This window comes from Cryptomeria japonica, chromosome 3 (assembly GCF_030272615.1).
Source record: "Cryptomeria japonica chromosome 3, Sugi_1.0, whole genome shotgun sequence".
NCBI lineage: Eukaryota > Viridiplantae > Streptophyta > Pinopsida > Cupressales > Cupressaceae > Cryptomeria > Cryptomeria japonica.
This window is the reverse complement of record NC_081407.1, coordinates 303,842,585-303,864,074: the sequence shown is the minus strand read 5'-3', so window position 1 is coordinate 303,864,074 and position 21,490 is coordinate 303,842,585. Positions and strand designations below refer to the sequence as shown.

At 34.3% G+C, this 21,490-nt stretch overlaps 1 protein-coding gene across 1 annotated transcript; it reads right to left on the bottom strand.

Moving 5' to 3' along the window:
* Positions 1 to 9,500: 9,500 nt before the first annotated feature.
* LOC131034296 (12-oxophytodienoate reductase 7) lies at positions 9,501 to 13,228 on the bottom strand. The gene is made up of 5 exons (XM_057965766.2): positions 13,003 to 13,228; positions 12,507 to 12,647; positions 11,877 to 12,007; positions 11,598 to 11,780; positions 9,501 to 10,299 (listed from the first exon to the last, which is right to left on the bottom strand). Exons 1-5 carry the CDS (start codon positions 13,101 to 13,103, stop codon positions 9,680 to 9,682), a joined length of 1,176 nt encoding a protein of 391 aa, XP_057821749.2. The 5' UTR covers positions 13,104 to 13,228; the 3' UTR covers positions 9,501 to 9,679.
* Positions 13,229 to 21,490: the final 8,262 nt, after the last annotated feature.

Sequence of the window (21,490 nt, the reverse complement as noted above, 5' to 3'; positions counted from 1 at the left end):
CATTTTCCCTTCTGATATCTTCAAGTTCTTTTGCATAAAGTGCCTTCCAATCAAATTTCTCAGATGATGATGATGATACTTTGAAGGCTAAGTTTGTCTTAATTGTAGCAACAAGACCAAATTCCTCAAGCTCAAATGTTGAAAGTTTTCCAACCAAGGTATCTCTAGATACTAATGTATTAGGCATTGTTCTCAACTCATTAATAGCAGTTACTTTCATTTTATATGCCAGTGGAAAAGCTCTTAAAACTTTAGAAACAATTTCATCTTCACTTAAGGATCCTCCATAACATTGCATTCCCAAAATAATTTCATTAACCCATTCCATAAAAGCAAAAATTCTTTCATCTTCTTCCATTTTTAGATTTTCATACCTGACCCAGAAGCATTCCAGTTTTGCAATTTTCACATTGGTATCTCCTTCATTCAATGTCTCCAAATTATCCCAAATAATTTTAGGAGTAGATCAGTCTAATAATCCCATGATTTGTTGATCTGACAATGCGCTCAAAAGAGCTTTTCTTGCTTTGCAATCATTCTCTTGATCCTTACCCAATGTTGGTGGATTAGGTTGATTCGGTGTAGGACCAACATAGTCATTCTTTGTTGTTAGGTCCCGAAGACAACGGGGGGGGGTGAATCAGTTGTCTAATAAATTCAAATAAAAAACCATTAAACCAACTTAATGCTTAATACCGGTAAACCAGTTAAGTATGTCGATAGACAGTGTTAATAGTAAATTGCTATACCGGTAAAGATTAATGCATGAAACACAAACATAAATTCATCCACAACACATAACACCAATATTTGTACGTGGAAACCATGTAAGGGGAAAAACCACGATGGGAAACCTTACCCACAATCAAATGATACTACTGCAGATAGTAAGTGTACATAAATGGGGTCTGCACATGCAGAAAGGCCAACAGCCTAGAGTTCACTGCTCAATCACACAATGGGAGTCACACTGACTATAGTTGGATGGTTAAATCCAATAAGAATGTACTGCACAAAATAGCATCTTCATATGCTGGATTCAGTACCGGTGTAATGCTGATATGCTTCTACAAAAACCTAGCTTCACCTTCAAATGATGTCTCCGTGTATACCTCTGCTTAATCTCGCATATACCTTCTCACAATCCTTTTTCGCATTCCATATTCGATCTTACAAATAAGATCTTATATTTATACCATAACCTAAGACCAATTTTAGTAGGTCGGCTCTACAAGATATTACAATAAAATCATTTGTAAACAATATAATATCCGATGCAATAACCGATTAAACATGTCTGCTTAATGCATTTACAACAATAATAAATCATCTCTATAGCGTGCCATGCTGATCTGGAAAAGATAAACCTACCGGTGTAACCCTAGATAACCCTAGACCTATTTGCCAGTAACAACAAATATATAAATATGAATATACCAATGATTAATTCTTCAAAACAAAGTGTCCACACAATGTCCTCGACATTACCAAGTGTCTTCCATATCATTTCAAGTGTTGGTGATCATTATATCCTGCCGGTGAACCATATACCAGTAACTGTGCAATAGTTACTTGCTTGTCGGTGAATGTTGTTGGATCTCCAAAGTGCTAGTGTTTTAGTAGGTGTTGACATCAATGACAAAACCATACCAAAATACCAACATTTGTAACTTCCCATATGTCTCTTCCAATACAATTCAGATGTGTCTCCATTCTGATCTTCCATATACCATAGTTAGTTCCATCAAGTTTCAAACTGTCCTTCTTGAAAAAGTTTGTTGCCATAGAATCTCCTCAAGCTGTTAGACTTCTGCAAAAAGAGAACTTGTGCTCTAATACCAATTGTTAGGACCCAGAGGCAATTGAGAGGGGGGGTGAATCAGTTGACAATGAATTTCATCCCAATTATAATTTAATCAAACTTGATACTTAATACCAGTAAACCAAACTTAATGCTGGTGACAAATTAGTAGTTAATATTAATACCAATGAAACTCAATCTATAAAACAGAAAGAGAAACAACATCCACAACACATAACACAGAGAATTGTACGTGGAAACTCTGTAAGGGGAAAAACCATGGTGGGAAACCTTACCCACAATCAGATGATACTACTGTAGATAGTATGTGTATACAAATGGGGTCTACACATGCAGAAAGGCCAACCGCCTAGAGCTCACTGCTCAATCACAAAATAGGAGTCACACTAACTACAATTGGATGGTTAAATCCAATGATAATGTACTATTGAAAGTAGCATCTCCAATGCTAGATTCAGTATCGATTAAGCTCTGATAATAACCTTCAAACCTTCCTTGAACCTTCTCTATGGTCTGCTCATATGATCTTCAATATTCGCACATACCATGATACAATACCATATACCATATACCGTCTCTACTTTCCTTTTTTTACAAATGAGATCTTACATATATACCAAAACTTAAGACCAAATGTGTAGGTCGGCTCACTAAGAATATTATAATTAAATCAATTACAAATAAGTCAAGATGTGATGCATCATGTTGACCCAATACATTTACAACAATATCCAGTCAATAAGTCATCTCCATAACGTGTCGTGCTGATCTGGAATAGATAATGCATATCGGTCCATAACCTAGACCAGTTTATCTGTAACAATAAATATGTCAACCTGATTAGACCAAATACCAAAACCAAGTATCCAAAACATGTCTTCAACATAGCTAAGTGATCTCCAGATGATAACAAGTCATCCTTAGTGCCGGTGAACAACATAGCCTGTCGGTGAACAGTATACCGGTGAGTGTGCATAAGTCACTGAACTTGTCGGTGAACATAATGTGCCGGTTCAACATAACCAAAGATCTCCAGAGGGATAAGTGTTGACATCAATGACCAAACTAATGCAACACATCCATAATACCAACAAGAAAAACATCTCAAACACACACATGAAACATAGCATTAGAGGTTAGAAATCAACAAAACAAGTTAGTAAATCTAAACTCTTTAAAATCCTTCCATGCTCTTGTATCTCTAAAGATCCTCAAGATTCAAGGTGGCCCTCACTCGGAAGAGCACTTGATCTCTTGGATGACAACCTAGAGAACGAGATTTAAATGTATGATTCTAGGATCAAAATGGATGCAACTAAGATCCTAGTGAATGATTTTGATATGAAACTAGATAATGATATGGTGCAAGATATTGATATGAAACTAAACTAACATGAAAATGATATTAAGATGATATTAAGCTAGCATGGAAATGAAGCTAACATGATATTACTAATATGATATGCAAAACATGATAAATCTAAGCTATGATGCTACTAAATGATCTAATTTCTATTATCAAAGAAAGACTTGGATGATTTTTGAAGAAGGAATGGGATCTATTTATAGGGAAAATAGAGAAATGGATGGTTGAGATTGAGTAATATCAACAAGGGCTAGGATTGAAAGTTATCAATACATGGGAGAGATTCAATCCAATCTCAAGTTGACAAATGTCACCTTGAGAGGGCTTGAGAGGAGATGTAAGAGGCATTAAATGCCTGAGGAGACATGGTGGTTACCTTAGGAAGTAAGGTTATGGTTGGGTTAGTGAATAACCAATGGATAAAGCCTTTATCCATGGGGTAAATCTTGTGCAAGGGTTAATAGGATAACTAGGGTCAAAGTCATGAATGCTTGATGAGACCCTTGGGTTAGATGAGGGTTAAGTTAGAGAGAAAGTTTCTAACCATGAGGGGAGGTTGAATTAACCATTAATGGTTAATAGGACTTTGGGGGACAAATTTTTAAGAGTCCTTCCAAATTTGGGGAACTCAACAAGTTAACTTGTTGAAGAAATGAAGCCTTTAATGCATTTAGAAGACTTTATTCCAAATTTGAGAAGTGACCTCCTCAAATTTAGGGAAAGGACATGATTAGGATAGGATTAGAAGGCTTCTAGAAGAATGATTAGGGAGATGCAAGTGCAAGTGGGTGAGGGAAAATAGGTAATTTTGGTAAATTAAAATGATTTAATTTAGCCAAAAGGGGATGCAACTTGCATTTGTAAGATTTAAACAATATTGATTTATTTAAATGTGAATTTTGAATTTTTGCAAGTGGGCGATTATTCATAAATAAATAATGATTTATTTATTTGCAAAGGGGATTTTCAATTAAATGTGAATTTAATCAAAAGGGGAAAGGGGATAATGTTGGTATTTTGGTATGGTTTTGTCCTTGATGTCAACACCTACTAAAACATTAGCACTTTGGAGATCCAGTAGTATTCACTGGCAAGTAAGTAACTATTGCACAGTTACTGGTATATGGTTCACCGGCAGGATATAATGACCACCAACACTCGGAATTATGTGGAAGACACTTGGTGATGTCGAAGACATCGTTTGGACATCTTGTCCTGGAGTTATGTTCATCGGTATATTCATATTTGCATATTTTCTTTTTCCGGCAAATAGGTCCAGGGTTACCTAGGGTTACACCAGCAGGTTTATCTTTTCTTGATTAGCATGGCACGCTATGGAGATGATTAATTATTGTTGTAAATGCATTAAGCCGACATGTTTAATCGGTTATTGCATTGGATATTATATTGTTTGTAAAATATTTTTATTGTAATATCTTGTAAAGTCGACCGACTAAAATTGGTCTTAGGTTATGGTATAAATTTAAGATCTTATTTGTAAGATTGGATGTGGAATGCGAAAAAGAAGTGTGTGAAGGTATATGTGAGATTAAGCAGAGCTATACACGAAGATATCATTTGAAGGTGAAGCTAGGTTTTTGTGAAAGCATATCAGCATTACACCGGTACTGAATCTAGCATATGAAGATGCTATCTTGTGCAGTACATTCTTATTGGATTTAACCATCCAACTATAGTCAGTGTGACTCCCTTTTTGTGATTGAGCAGTGAGCTCTAGGATGTTGGCCTTTCTACATGTGCAGACCCTATTTATGTACACTTACTATCTGCAGTAGTATCATCTGATTGTGGGTAAGGTTTCCCACCGTGGTTTTTCCCCTTACAGGGTTTCCACGTACAAATATTGGTGTCATGTGTTGTGGATGACTTTGTGTTTATGTTTCATGCATTAATCTTTACCGGTATAGCAAATAACTGTTAACATTGTCTACCGACATACTTAATTGGTTTACCGGTATTAAGCATTAAGTTGTTTTTGGTGTGAATTTAATTAAAATGGCTAGATGGGGGGGAATTTAATTAAATGGCTTAGATAGAAGAAGGTAAATATTAATTAAAACTTTAATTTATTTAATAGGCTAATTGGAAGAATAGGGATATTAATTAAATCTTAATTTAATTAATTGGAAGAATTAGGGATAATTAAATGAATAAAATTCACTTAATTTGTTGTGCAACTTTTAGGTGTCTACAATATCTTCTATACAACTATCACAATTCAAAGGACATACAAAATTTGATCTTAGGGACGTTAATTTCGGATTCAATCGAATTCAATCAGAGTCTAATTTACTTTCAATGTAGGAGTATGTCATCTACATTTTGAAAATGTAAGGCTAAAATACTAATAATCATACAATAAGATACTGAAACAAGTGTACATGCCATCAATACAAAATAAGCGAAGCATACAATGTTGAAAGAAGTAAATTTTGCATATATATACATCTGAACAAATATATAACATATTGCTACAAACATTCTAGTTTAGTGCACTTGACACAAATATAATATTAAGTAAAACATGCAATATAGGAGTATAGTTGGAATCTATGACACAAATATATTTCAAATTTTATAAAAAGAAAAGGAAAAATCTTTCCTTTTGCACATTAAAGAAAAATATGCCAGTCAACTCTGAGTGTTTAACACTTTTAAATCTAAAAGTCAAAACTTAATGTATGTGATTTAAGCCATCCGAAATAAAAATGTCCTCCTCCTACGATGCAAGAATTAAATGATAATTAAACAACTAGTTGTTCACAATGAGTTGGACAGTTTGGAAAAGCGCAAGACTAGGTGGTTTGAATACATCTAACGGTTACAATGAAACACTTTTTGACAACGATGATGATAGGCTTCCACAGTTTGTGGATTCAGTTCTTCACCTCTGTAGAAAAGGAGGAGAATGTGTGATGCAAAGCAACGATAAATCCATGTCAAAGGAATGAATTAGAGCCCCAGTCAATTGCGCAAATGAGTTGATGTTTGTTGTCTAAGTCATACCACAAAATTTAGCTCTTCTCAAATTCTCCAAATAGTGCCCACGTGCTATGGAGAATGTTACACAAATCCTTGCCTCCAGATTACTTGGCCAAATCACAAATTTCAATCGTTGAACTATGATTTGGTCAAGAGCTTTCCCTATAAATAACCTTAATAAAATGTTATGTTACACAAATCCTTGCCTCCAGATTACTTGGCCAAATCACAAATTTCAATCGTTGAACTATGATTTGGTCAAGAGCTTTCCCTATAAATAACCTTAATAAAATGTTCTCTTCATCTATGTTTGAACTATGTAATAAGTCATTACATCATGTAGATGTTCCATTGGAGTAACATATTTATCTCCTATAAATTGAGGAAGATAATGAATATAGCACTTAGATATGGTTCTCCAAAAACATAGGTGATGTTGGGAATATTAAAAAAATATAAAAACATTTTGTGTCCAAGCTCACATTTTTTTTCCAATTATTTTCTCTTTCACATTGAGAGAGTTTGATGTTCACTATAAAATCTTAAAGAATCTGATTGTTTTTCATTTGAGGTATTCTTGAGTGTTTATCTCCTAAGAACTAGTTTAAATGTTGAAAGAGGTGAAAAGTAAGACAATAATGATAAAGATACTCAGGGTTCAAAAAATATTACAATAAAATATTGTAATAATAATTTAAAAGGTTGTAAAATGTCCAAAATCCTTGAATGAAAGTGACAAATGTTTTTATAAATTTGGAAACCATCCAAAGTGCTAAATGAATGAAGGAATACATCATGATATTCATAGCACCTAACATGTATGCATTTTCTGTCAATGCAAGACCTTCTCTTAGTTGCCCTACATTTTCTTTTTGTTTGGTGTGTCCATTTTGAATAGATTTTGAATGATATTTTGTTGAGTCTATGCATTTTGATGTGCCGTGATATTATTAATTATGGGTTTTGTCTTGGGTGCATTTGATAACATTTTTTCAGACATTTTGAGGAGGTTGGTTTCTTGGTTTCTCTTTCATATGTTTTTAGTTGTAGGGATTTTTTATGGTTTTAATTGTGTAATGTTCAATTATAGAAAGGGGGTGAAGTTTGAAAGCATCTAAATAAAAAAATTATGTTGGATGTTATACATTTAAGAGTCTCCAAGGTTGTTTATATATCTTTAGGGGAATTTTTACTTATTCTTAAATTTTATTTTGTCACAACTATTAATTTGAATGTAGTGACCACTTGATAATATGATAACATTTTTAAAATATTAGTAACATTGTAAGAATATTTTATTCTCTTTATATGGATATATGTAATTCAATTTTGGATAATTAAGTATGCTTTGTGTGTTATTTCTATAATGTGATATGCCCAATTCAATATTTATGTCCTTGTATTCACTATTTTTTTCTTTTATTAACTATTACTTTGTAACCCTTTATGCACTAATCTGAGAAGCTTTTGGCCTTCTCCATTCTTAAAAAATAATAAAAAATATTTAATTTGTAGTTTAGGAATAAGAATAAGTTCTATGCATTAATGATTTTGCATTATAGCTAGGCAAATGTCTAAAACAAAATATTGAAATAATTAATCTTAAGTGGATCATCCTTGTATATGTCTATCAACTATGTATAGTCTTATGTAACTAGTAATACTTGATTTAGTGATAAAAATTTCACTCATGTCTTTATGTGGGTATAGCTACTATTTATTGTTTATGGTTATTCATTTTGTTGGATTTAAATACCTATTAGTGTATACCTCTAGAAACACCCTCTTAAGTCTAAGATTCCAAGATCAAATTTTATGAGCCATCACCCACTCTCATCAATTGACTAAGCCTATAAGACAATATTTAGGAGTAGAGGATGATTTCCTATTTTATCTAATGGCTGAAACTCAAAAAATGTGTTTTTAGATTAAAAAATAGATAGAAAATTGTAGAAATCAAATAGAAGAAAAGAAAGGAGCACACCGAATCTTAAAGCATTGAATATCTTATGAGAATTACAAATGTAAAAACTTAAAAATATAAAATACATGATATTTAAACATATAAAAAACATTCCACTACATATCATATCTTTTTCAATTTCTAAATATAGAATCCAACATTAGATAAAATATAATCATTTTTTAAAAAACTTGAATAATATTTTTAATAATATTATATTCATATATTAAAAAAATTAATAGTTAGTAAGATCTTTTTGTTCCACTGAACTTTGTCAATAAATTAAATAACATTTGATGTTGCCCATTAAGGGAGACACCAATTTATTCTAAAAGATTTCTAGAGTTTATAATTAATGGTTTTTTTAAAAAAATTTGGTTTGATTTTAATTATTTGTTAATATTAAATTGTTGCCTCATTTTTACTTATTATATTATATATTTTTCATTTTCATGGTATTAATTTTCTTTGTTTTTTTTTTTTTATAGAAAGAGTGTCATTTAAATAACAATTTCTTATATCAAATCATTTCAATATCTTAAAAACATAATTATATCTACTCATTTCAACAAAATGAGTTTTCAAAACTCAAAAAGATGATTTTGCAAATTGTACTATAACAACACCACATCTTATTAGAAATTACAAATATAAAAAAAATTCAAAAATATAAAATACATTGACATTTAAATATATGAAAAACATTCCACTACATGATATCATATCTTTTTCAATTTCTAAATATAGTACCCACATACATCATATAAAATATAATCAAATTTTTTAAAACAAGTATTAATTTTATAGTGTCATATTCATATATTAAGAAAAATAATAGTTGGTAAGATCTTTTTGGTCCACTCAACTTTGTTAATAAATTAAATATCACTTGATGTTCCCCATTATGGGAGACACTAGTTTGCTCTACAAGATTCTCTAGAGTTTGAAATTAATTGTCTTTTATTTTTTAATCATTTCTAAATATTAGATTGTTCTTTCATGTTAACTTCTTATATTATATAATTTTCATGCTTATGGTATTAATTATTTTTGTATTATTTTTATAAAAATAAGTTATTTAAATAATTTCTTATATCAAATCATTTCAACAATTAAAAAATATAATTAAATCTAATTATTTAATTAAAATGAATTCAAAACTAAATTAATAAGATGAATATGCAAAATTTTACTTTACAACCATCAGCATATCTTTAAAAAAATTAAAAGATGTTAATTATGAATTTTTTAATATATGAATATAAAAATTATTAAAAAAATGATTTTCATTAAGAAAAAACAAACACAAAAATGTGATTCGTTCTACCACAGAACGGCAAAACCTCTGTAAACAAAATTTTCAGATCTGATTTTCATTTTAAAAAACACCACAAAAATTTGTTTCGTTCTATCACAGAACGGCAAAACTTCTGTAAATTTTTTTTTCAGAAATCACGCTGAAAGCTTTGCTGATCCTGGTTATTTTTCTGTAATTCTTTTTCTTAAATCTACTATAAATTTTTTTTCAAAAATCTGAATCTTTGCGGTTGGACAAACAGAGGGTTGAAGAATGAGCAGGATAATCAGTATAGCCAATGACCTGATCATGAGTATAGAACGTAGATCTATCATAAGGATTTAGAGGAACGCCATTAAAGAAGCGCAGAGGCAGATCAGGGTTAGAAATAAAGAGCCTTCCATACGAAACCAGATCGGCATAACCGCTATTTACAGCGATTTCCCCTTTCTCTTTGTCATATCCGCCACTGCTAACAAAAGTTCCTTTAAATGCCTTTCTCAGCCAACTGCAATCCCCTTTAAATTCCACCGTTCCCTTTGCTGTAAATCGCGGTTCAGTTACATGCAAGTAAGCCAAATTGAACTGGTTCAGTTGCTCCACCATATACATGCCCAGAGCATGAGGATCGGAATCAGTTGCCTGTAAATGATCGATAATGGGGGATATTCTCAGTGCCGTACGACTTTCCCCAATTTCTTCCGTCACGGCTTTCAAAACTTCGAGCATGAACCGGCACCGGTTTTCAATTGACCCGCCATACCGGTCGTTCCGGTCATTTATGCCGTTCTTGCTGAACTGGTCTATCAGGTAACCGTGCGCGCCATGGATCTCCACTCCGTCGAATCCTGTGGCAGTTTTGGAAATCTCAGCAAGGAACTTTTAAAAAAAATTCAAGAAATCGACTTTTTTCTTCTTTTTGGTTTCAATACTTGTTTATTTAGAGTAATTTTAAAGCATCATCAATTCTGTACGAAATCATTTTAAAAGAAATCAATATATTTTTCGATGAGAAAATAAAGAATATTGGAAAAGAGATCTAATAGTGGAATAAGGACATAAGGACGGAATAACTGTTATATTGTTGTATACCTAATTTTTAATTACTATTTAAAAAAAATAAAAATCAATATATGACAATAACTGGTCTACTAAACTATTTCACTTATGTGTGCATTCAATAGTTTTAATTTGAATATAGCTCTAATTTATGGAGGTGCTATATTCTTCTTCAATTAATTTCACAATTACTATTTAAAGAAAACCCTCTCTTTGTAGAAAAGTAGTTATACAAAAAAAATATGGTTGTAGTGTCACAATTATTGGGACATTCTAATTGACCACTTTTGACCTTTGTGCACCTAATAAATCTTCTTTGTAAGACAATAATTATGAAAAATAAATTTGTGGTTGTAGTGCACAAGTTATTGGGGCAATTGACCATTTTTAACCTTTGTGCACCTATTATATCCTTTTTTTTTGAGAGGTTGTAGCACACAATTATTGGGATGTCTAATACTTTTTGACCTTTGTGCTATGTGCACATAATAAATCCTCACGTGTTTCTATGAGATTAGTTACACAATTTTTTTTGGCAGTTGTGGCACACAATTATTGGGATGTCTAATACTTTTTGACCTTTGTGCACATAATGAATCGTCATTATTGGGATGTCTAATTGACCACTTTTTGACCTTTGTGCATATAATGAATCCCCATGCAATTGTAATAACTATCCAAAAGTTAAAACAATAGCTTAAAGCTCTTACATAACATTTAGGAGAAGATACGCAAAATTAAAGTGGACATCTACTAATTTCTTTCCCCTAAGTAGTTTTGGATAATAATGAAATGAGTTGAACAAACAAACGATAGTATAGTTATTTCTGATTATGATTGTTAGTCTTGAAAATTCTCTCTTTTAGAAATACTTGTAAATTTGATTGTTCAAGATCTATCTATCTACAATCTACTTTCTTCATTTTTTATGATAATTGATACAAATCTATCAAAATCTATCTATCTAACTTCTTCATCTTGATAATAATTAATACAAAATATAATTCGAAACAAAACTTAACACAATCAAATCTAAAAGAACATTTCAAACCAATTTACCTATTTCTTAATATGGTGACTTACTTACCGGCTAATAGTGCGTTCTTGGCGGCCCGCCGGAATTGCTCTACTATGTGAGGAATTTGTTCGGTGGTCAAGGCAGTTGGCGGTGAATATTTGCCGTAACTTCCGTCCGGCAACTGAATTGACAGGTTTTCCGGCAGGACGTGGTCAGTAGACGACACCGGCGGAAGTTGTCCCGGCTGGTACACTACACACATATAATATCACAACTCATTATAACTATTCCGTACGTAACACTTAAAAAACGAGCTCTATAGATTAATTAATTAATATATTAATTTACCTATGTGAGAAGCCCGGCCGACGTGCCAAATTTGACAGAAAATTATTCCTCCTCTTTTATGCACTGCACTCACCACACGCCTCCATGCTTCGATTTGCTCCTCCGTGTAAATCCCCGGTGAGTTTGGGAACCTGATTGCCAAATAGAAGAAATTTTCCTTCAACTTAGAATATTATTATTAAAATTTAATTATAAGATCTGATCCACTGACAACTGATAAAATCTAGATACTGTTGACAAAAGTGACTTAAAATGCCATAATCTAATCATACTGATCATTTAAATACATTCATTTGAGCATTTTGCAATCACCACCTAAAAGAGCGAATTCATAGGGTCTACCTAACATTACCAAAAGATCTGTGCAAACTACCAATGGAAATTTAATCAAACAAACGCAGAACATTTTTTTATTGTTAGAAACATACTCTTGCTCTCCACTTTTCTTTTCGTCAAGGAATGTACTGATGTTAGCAAATATTATATAAAAAAAAATTAAATATCTTCTCTATAGCAAAAGCTACATACAAGTCATATCGCCACCTGCTACCATATATAAACAATTGAAAGATAAAAGTTCTTTTAACTCCTAATAGAACGTATTTAAAAAACTTAAAATGCTTAACTCACCCAAATCCCTCTGGTGCAACAGCACTTGCTTCTGTGATTATAAGTCCGCCATTAGTAGCCCTCTGTGAGTAATATTCCACGTGAGAATCCTGCGGAACGTGATTTAATGCTCTGCATCTCGTCATTGGCGCCATAACAACTCTGTTCAGGCATACAAAATTTCAACTTTTGATCAGAAATTTGTTCTAACAGACTACCTAAACCAATCAAACAGAATTCACTATCCCGGAATGCACAAAATTTCAACTTTCGATCAGAAATTTGATCTAACAGAGCACCTAAACCAATCAAACAGAATTCAGTATCCCTGAATGCACAAAATTTCAACTTTCGATCAGAAATTTGATCTAACAGAGCAACTAAACCAATCAAACAGAATTCAGTATCCCGGAATGCACAAAATTTCAACTTTTGATCAGAAATTTGATCTAACAGACTACCTAATAAACCAATCAAACAGAATTCACCAACATGAATCCACATTTCATGAACTCACCTATGAGATAAAACGAAAAGGGTCATTCCGTAAGGAGTTTGCAGAGTGGGTCCTTTATCACCCATTCCATTAGCTTCCTCATTCATGATAGCAGGCGCCATTATAATCCTCTGTAACTTACGCAGAGAATTTTTCTGCAAGATTCTTAGGGAGAGAAGTTTCGAAAATTTCTCAGAAATACAAATTGGTGATGGCAAAAGAGAGCAGAGAAATATATATAGAGAAAGATGAATCGATTACTCACGGCAACAAAAGATTAGTGTCGTTTAGGAGCGAGGGATTCGGTCAAGCTTTCTGTTAGTTGGCAGAATGTGAAGCTTTTTTTTCGGAGTAGTGTTACGTGGCAAAAAGAAGATCGGTCTTTTTAGCGCGGAGGATCCGGAGAATGAAAAAAAGAGCGGTGTGGCCCACTTTGTATCGCATGTTGATAAAGGTGGAATCCACAAATTCTGCCGGTGACGCGGAAAATGGGTAGCTGGTAAACGTAAAGCAAAAAGCAAAGCATGCAACATGGCGGCGGCCACACAAATCTGGTACCGCCCCGCCATAGCCACTCTCGTGTACGTATGCGCAAGCGAATATGAAATATGATATTTGGTTGTTAGGCATAGGCTTTAGGTACTGTTTGTCGGCGGCAACACAAATCTTTTTGCAAAAATTATAAAACTTGTAAAGTAAAGCTAGTTTGTTTTCACGGTCACCATTGAAGGAGACATCAATTTGCTCTACAGGATTTTGTACAGTCTGAAATTTATTGTTTTTTTGTCTGGTTGGTTTGTTTGTTTTTAATTATTGGTAGTTATTTGATTCTTGTTTAGCTTCTCATATTATTAATTTCCTGTTTGTTTGTTGTGTTTGTTGGATTATATATAAAAAGAGAGAAAATGGAATTCTACTGCTTTCTTAAGGGTGGACATTCCCAAAAGGCATGCCTCATGTTTTCAAATCTGTGACATAATGGACAGCTATTAGGCTGAATCATAATACATTTCAACCTGTTTTCGATTGACAGTTTGCAATGTAATATCTTCCAGGCCAACAACAGAGCATCTGAATTGATTTTCGTTCTTCAAATTTGGATAGAGTTAGTCTCATGTTCACAACTTTGTGTGATTAATAAGGAGAAACTCTCTCAATCTTTTTTTAAATATTGTTTTCTTCATTAACATAGATTTGGTTCATTAGTTTCTAATATAATAGTAAAAATATTATAATATAAAAGAATCTTTGTTGTTATTATATAGCTACTGCTTGGAATGGCTTAAATCGCACAAACTAAGCTGACATTTCTAGGCTTAAAAGTGTTAAACACTCAGAGTTGAGTTGACTGACATTTTCTAGGCTTAATATGTTGCTTAAGGTGTGTGGTCACACTAAGAATACACTTCTAGGTTTAAAAAAGTTAAAACACTTGGAGTTGACTAACATTCTCTAGACTTAATATGTTGCTTAGTGTGTGTGGTTTAAGGCTGGCCATATGGCATTTCTTCATTCATTTAAAAATTCAAATAAAAAAGACTTTTTTTAATAATATAAAAAATAACTCACACAAAAAATTAGATTTTCAATACTAGTTTTTCCCTACAATATTTTTTTAGGAAACCTCAATTATTTTTAATTGAAGGTAAACTTTAAGGAAATATGGCCAAAGAGTTCCTTGGTAGATATGAATACAAACAAGTTAATGTGTCAAGCTCAATTATAGTTAAGATCCTAAAAATAAGCATCTAAGGTGCAAAAATGTGAAACTATGATAATTGATAGATGTCTTTCGGATAAGTTTTTATTTATTGATCATCTAGAACTCCCCACGTGTTTTTGTATAACAATTTGTCGTATGTTGATTGTTCTCATTCTATTTAGTTTAAAAAATGAGTTTTCTACCTTCCTAAGTTAGAAATTTTCCTCTTGGTTTGGGCAATAAACACACATAATGTGTTGGCATGATTGGCATAACTGATGCAGATGAGGTGATGCAGTTAATGACTGATGACTGAACCAGTAGAGGATAGAAGACTATTTGTGATGAAGAGATTAAGATTTTGTGATTAGATGACTTGATCAGTTATTTGTGTTGTCATTGATGACAATTGATGTTAAATGATGTTAACTGATGTTTCTTGATGTTTGGTTTGTCATCTAAGTGATTTAGTCTACCAGAGATAGGGTTTACCGGCAATATACATAAGACTGTGAAATAGGATTTTAACCGGTATATGCAGAGATGTTTTACTTGAAGCGGATGATTGGTGATTTGCGGTTTGGAATGTAAGCTTTTATCATGGAAATGAGTATCTGACCGAAACCACATCTTGTGATGACTATCGGAAGGCATGTTTCTAATTTCTAATGAAGTTTTGCCAAGGTTTAAGAAGGGTTTTAGAATCGATGAAGAAATCATAAAACCGGTAATGATTTTTGGTATGGCGGTGATCGACATCAAGTTCATGTGTTGAAGATAACACAACACAAACCGCATTAAGTATTTGAAAGATGTTTTGGCGTGTTTGGAAAGCGAATTTCTTCGGAATGTGCAAAGTGCTTAGCAGAGTGAGCTAAGGGTTTGACTTTGTACCACATCGACTTGCCATGATGACTTATGATCATTCAACGATTGATATTGATTTGTAATTGATTGTAATGATCCACATAATAAGTTCTAATGAGATGTAAAGATCTTGGTTTATATGAGGACACGTGGCGAAATACTTCAGCTACATGTGTAACTCTCCACCTCACATGGGTAGTTGAGTTACACACCCTCTTTTGGCTTGTTGTGCCACCTCTCATAACCACTATTTTGTCATTTCCTAAGCGGGTTATGGGGTAGTTGGGTTTCACACCCTCTTTTGGCCTTATGTGCCAACTTTCTCAACTCCTTTTTTGTCTTCATGTAAGGAGGTTATGCCACATGTTTCGGCATTTACCAAGAAGGTAAAACCTCCCACTTTTTATGGGAAATGGGAGTTAATGCACCCCTTGGATGTATATGCTTATATTTTTCTATATAATAAGCACTATACTCTCACCTTTATTAGTGAAGTGATAGCTCGGTGAGTGTCTTCTTCAAATTCTCTTCTTTGTCTCTATTTCTCTCTCATATTGAAATTATCTTCATTTAGCTATTTTGATCTTCGATCATCCGTTGCATGAGGAGTTGCATGTGATCTACGACCGACATCAGATCTTGACTCGGTTCTCGCTTCTCGCAGAATCTCACATAGTATCAGAGCTTATTGTCTCGTATAGCTCATTGCTTTTTTTGATTTATTTGAGGGATTTGAGACTTTTATATAGCTAATATTTTCCTTAAAAACTAAGTATGCTCTTCTCCTGCATTCTCGTGTGATCTGGAGAATTAGAACAGTTTAAAGGAAAATAGCTTCTAGTTAAATATGGTTTACATGTATGTGTTCTTGTAAGATCTGGGTGATTGCAGCTTTGTGGTAATATTGGAAGCTTAATAAGAATTTCCAGAGTGTCCATAAGGCTTGACAAAGTCAAAAGTGACTTTTACTTCACCAAAATCAGAGTTTGGAGGACACAGTAAAAAATCAAAGAAATCTTTTTACCGAAGCTGTTTTCATTTCGGCTTTAGTGTTCCAACTTCTGTTCACTTTCACACAAAAGGATTTCTGGGTTTTCTTCCCAACATCAAAAATCTTCTGGGTTTCAGATGGTATTTTCAGAAAATTAATAAATTTTGCAGAAATCGAGCTTGAATAGGGCCTAATCCATTTTTCTATCAGGGAAATTCAGTAACCTTTCTTAAAAGTTGCACAACTTTTGCCTCGGATGTCAGATGTTTGTAAACAAATACTTGACAGAAAGCTGGAAATGAGCACTCTCCATTATTGCAATTCTAATTGAAATTTTTTGCCTTTTTCTATCAGATATTAAAGGTTGTATCAGCTGCTTCTTTTTCTCTTCAATTGGTCATATCTTTCTTCTCACAACTCTGTTTTTCAAAAACTAATAGTTGTTGGAAAGGTATTGAGATAAATTAAGCAGTTATAAGGCTAATTTATTTTAGATCTTGTCTCAAATTATTTGTATTTAAAATCTCTATTGGTTTCTTAAAAGAATTGTAATATGATAAAAAGCCTTGTAAATGCACTAATTATAAAGTGCCAACCTTGTAATATTTTGGGGGGGGTGATTTTTGAGACTAGTGAAAGGGGGGTGTCTTATGCCTTCTTTCTTACACTTTTCCTGATTATTTGCAATCTTCTTTTCTACTATCATGGATGCATCTATAGTTCCACTTTTAACACCATATAATTATTTTGAATGAAAATCTAAGATGATAATATATCTGAAAAGACATGGATATCATCGTGTTACTATGGGACTTGAAACTGAACCTCAAGATGCTGCAGAAAAGATTAAATGGTTTAATAAATGTGATGTAGCTTTTGGTACTCTATGTATGTCAGTCTCTCTAGACCTTCTTTTTCACATTGAATCTGCCACTACACCAAATGCAGTGTGGACCACTTTGGAAAACCTCTTTGGTAAGAAGGATGAGCTAAGAGGTCATCAATTAGAGAATGAACTCATAGGGTTGAATCCAACCAATTTTGATACTATACAAGACTTCTTCACTAAACTTAAGTCTGTAAGACTGCAGTTGGAACGGTGTGGAACTAAGAAAGATGATAAGCAACTGATCTTGAGTATTCTTTCTAAGCTTGGTCCTAACTATTCAATGTTTGTTTCTACATTCTATGCTACAAAATGTGCCTTAGGTACCACATTCAAAATGCCTTCTCTGGATGAATTTGCTGCAGAACTCACTAGGGAGCAAGACAAATTGGTTCAAATGGGTACAATAAAACCCTCTAAGTCACATGCCTTAGTTGTAAATCAAGGCACAAAAGAACAAAAAGGGTCTAGTAAGCAAAATAAGAAACAAAAGAACCAAGGAGAGAAGAAAAAAGATCAGAAATCTGCTACTTCAAAAGCAAATAATCAGACCTCTTCATCAAGAGGTGAACAACCTAAGAAGGAGAAGGTCAAGTGTTCTTATTGTAAGAGGCCTGGTCATGATGAACATAAGTGTTTAAATAAACAAATTGATCACCTTTCAAATCTTCTTGAAAAGAATAATATCAAGGTGCCTGATTCAGTCAAACAAAGTTCATCAGAAGGATCTTCTAAGGATACAGATAAGACTAAAGGGAAAGGAAAGGGTAAGGCCCTAGTTGCTATTGCTTCACAACCCAATTCTTGGATAATTGACTCAGGTGCTTCGCACCACATGGCTTCTTCAAAAGATGATTTCACCTCTTTAGAGCCATGTTCTATGCCTTCCATACTAATGGGTGATGACACTCCTGTTGAAGTGCATGGGAGAGGGTCTGTTGATGTGGGCGAAGGAACATTTAAGGATGTCCTTTGTGTTCCATCTTTATCAACTAATCTCCTATCTGTTTATCAGATCACTCACACTAGTTCTAGAAAGCGAGTTGAGTTCACACCAGATACAGTGGTAATCAGTGAAATGCATAATGGGTCTACTATTGTTGTGGGAAAAGCAGATCATCAATCTAGATTATATCAGTTTTCTCACTTTGTTCTTGACTCTCCTTCGACAGTTTTACTCACTCATGTAGATGAGATTAGTTGTTTGTGGCATCAACGATTTGGCCACTTGAACTATCGTTACTTGCAACAACTCAGTCAATAGGACATGGTTTCAGGGTTGCCTTCTATTTGATTTTCTGATGGAGGTTGCCAGGGATGTATTCTTGGTAAGCATCCTAAGGAGAAGTATGATAAAGGCAAAGTATGGAGAGCTCCACAGCTATTGGAGTTGGTACTATATATGGTGAAAATGGATAACAATAATAACGATATTGAAAGGCTAAATAGATTCAACCACAAAACCCTAGCCTAACAACAACAAAGATCCACCATAACATATGAAGATTACCTAAGACAATGCAAATCAAATGAAATCACAAAGATTATACCATCACATGTCCAATAGGGTTTGGATCTCCATTCTTCCTATCTCCATTGATCTTGCTTGATATATTTGCTCTTAGATTTTATGTGCACAAGAGCTCAACAAAGAACGGAATGTGGTTGCAAGTAGGATCGTAGTGTAGTCAAGTGCATAAAATTCATTAGCATTTGATAATGAAGGAATCATCTCCTTATATAGAAGACACTATAAGAAATGGAGGGATAAGATTGAGAGGTGTAAAAGGAGGTCGGCTATGATTAGAGGGTAGGTAAAAGAAATAATAAAATAATGAAAGGGGTAGGTAGTGTATGAATTAAGAGATGAATGACACGTGTCATGGGTAGAAAAGATTAATGACTTAATTAAATAAATAAGGATTTATTTAATTAATAGAAGAAGTGAGATCAATTAAATAAATAAGATATTTATTTAATTTAGGAAAAGGATAATTTAAATAAATAAATGTATTTATTTAAATGAGAAATAAGGCTAGAAGAGGATAAATGAATTAATTAAATAAATAGACTGGACAATTTTGGGTGTCTACATTTTGCCCCTCTTTGAGACAATGCGGCTTGTCGCGTCGTTTCAAAGAAGATAAGATGAACTGATAGAGAGTTGCCTCAAGATGGGAATGATATGCCCCCTCGAGAGATTGGATGAAAATGTCTGAAAAGATCACAGACAATCTCTCAATAAGAAAGAAAGGCTAGAATGGACTGACCGGATAAAGTAACAGAGTCATAGGATAATGAAGACTGACTTGGGAAATGAGGGCTAGGGCAGTCTATAAGATAGACCACGAGGGAAATACATCCTCATTGTCATCTACACATCCACGAGAGCAGAGTGCAGAGAAAAATAGAGCAGCAGCAGTTAGCAGCGATGGCATTTGTTCACAGATTCAACCGCGTTCGCCGATTCCAGAGGCCAGCAGAGGCAGGAGAGCCGGTAAGTACCACAAAACTGCCTCGTGCTTTGTTGCATTTATTGTTGTCATTAATGCATGCTAGATAGGGTAATAAATGCGCTTAGAATACGGTCCAAAAAAATGTCAAAAATGCCCAGTCGCGTCTACATTGGTGCCAGGCGCGTCCATGTTCGCGAGGCCCGTCTGTGTTTGTGCCAAGCACGTCTATGTCGGAAAACGCGTCTGTGCAAAATGCGGCCGCGTCTGTGCTGTGTAGGCGCATCTATGCCAAGAAGGCACGTTTGTGTCGCCCAGGCGCGTCTATGCAGAGCATAGACACGTCTGTGTGTTTCAGGCATGTTTGTGTAAAACAAGCGCGTTTATGCAGTCTTCAAGCGCGTTTATGTCAAGAAAGCGCGTTTGTATCCAAAAATGTGAATTTGTGTCTTCTAGGTCAATTCGGTAGTTCTGTGGTGAACATACGTTGTCGATTGGATAAGCTGCTATGAGGATATACTCAAACAGGTCTTCTAGGGAAGACTAGGATAGTAAATAGGACTAGGATTGACAATTCTATGATAGAACATACGTTGCCAATTAGGAAACTACTCAAGAGGATTCACTCAAGAAGAGGCCCTAGGATAGGATAGATCAAGGCACTTTGTGATGAATAGTGAGTACCAAGATATAGTACTTTGTGATGAACAAGGAGTACTAAAATATGAGTAGCACTTTGTGATGAACAGTGAGTGCAAATGTGAGTAGTACTTTGTGATGAAAAGTGAGTGCAAATGTGAGCAGCACTTTGTGATGAACAGGGAGTGCCACACACGTAGTACTTTGTGATGAACAGAGAGTACTACTAAGGTAAATAGTAACACTTTGTGATGAACAGTGAGTCTCACTAAGATAGAAGCAACACTTTGTGATGAACAGTGAGTGTCACTAGGATAGAGTACCATATGCACTTAGATAAAAAAGTAGCATATTGTGATGAACATTGAATGCCACGATGACTGACATGATTGATTTGCTTGACTGCAGGAGTATTTGCCTATGTTGGAGTCACGAGAGAGATTCCCATCGACGCAGAGGTTGCGACCTGAGCTGACATTTGAGGACCGAGCTGCAATTGAGGCTATGGGTCTTAGACATATTCTGTATGTGCCTGAGTTTCGGACGAACATGGGACTGCTGACTGCACTGGCAGAGAGGTGGCACTCCGAGACATGTACGTTTCATTTGTCGATAGGTGAGATGACAGTCACCCTAGAGGATGTATACAGAATCCTGAGGATACCGATCGATGGGGAGCTGAGTCCCTATGATCGAGATGGAGACAGGGGAGGCCCTGAGACGAGTGTTTCGGGACCTAGGACTGGAGATGAGGGCTGGACATGTGGCTTGGGACACCATGACAGCTATAGGATTAGCGCTGCCAGCAGTGATAGGAGGAGCGATTAGCGGGTTCCTATATCCTGATAGAGTGACATGAGGGTTGGCTGTGGCCTGGGGAGGTGCACTAGAGACACTAGTGACATAGCACACCAGATATGCTTGGGGACCGTGTGTGCTAGCACACCTATATTATAAGCTGCATCAATTTG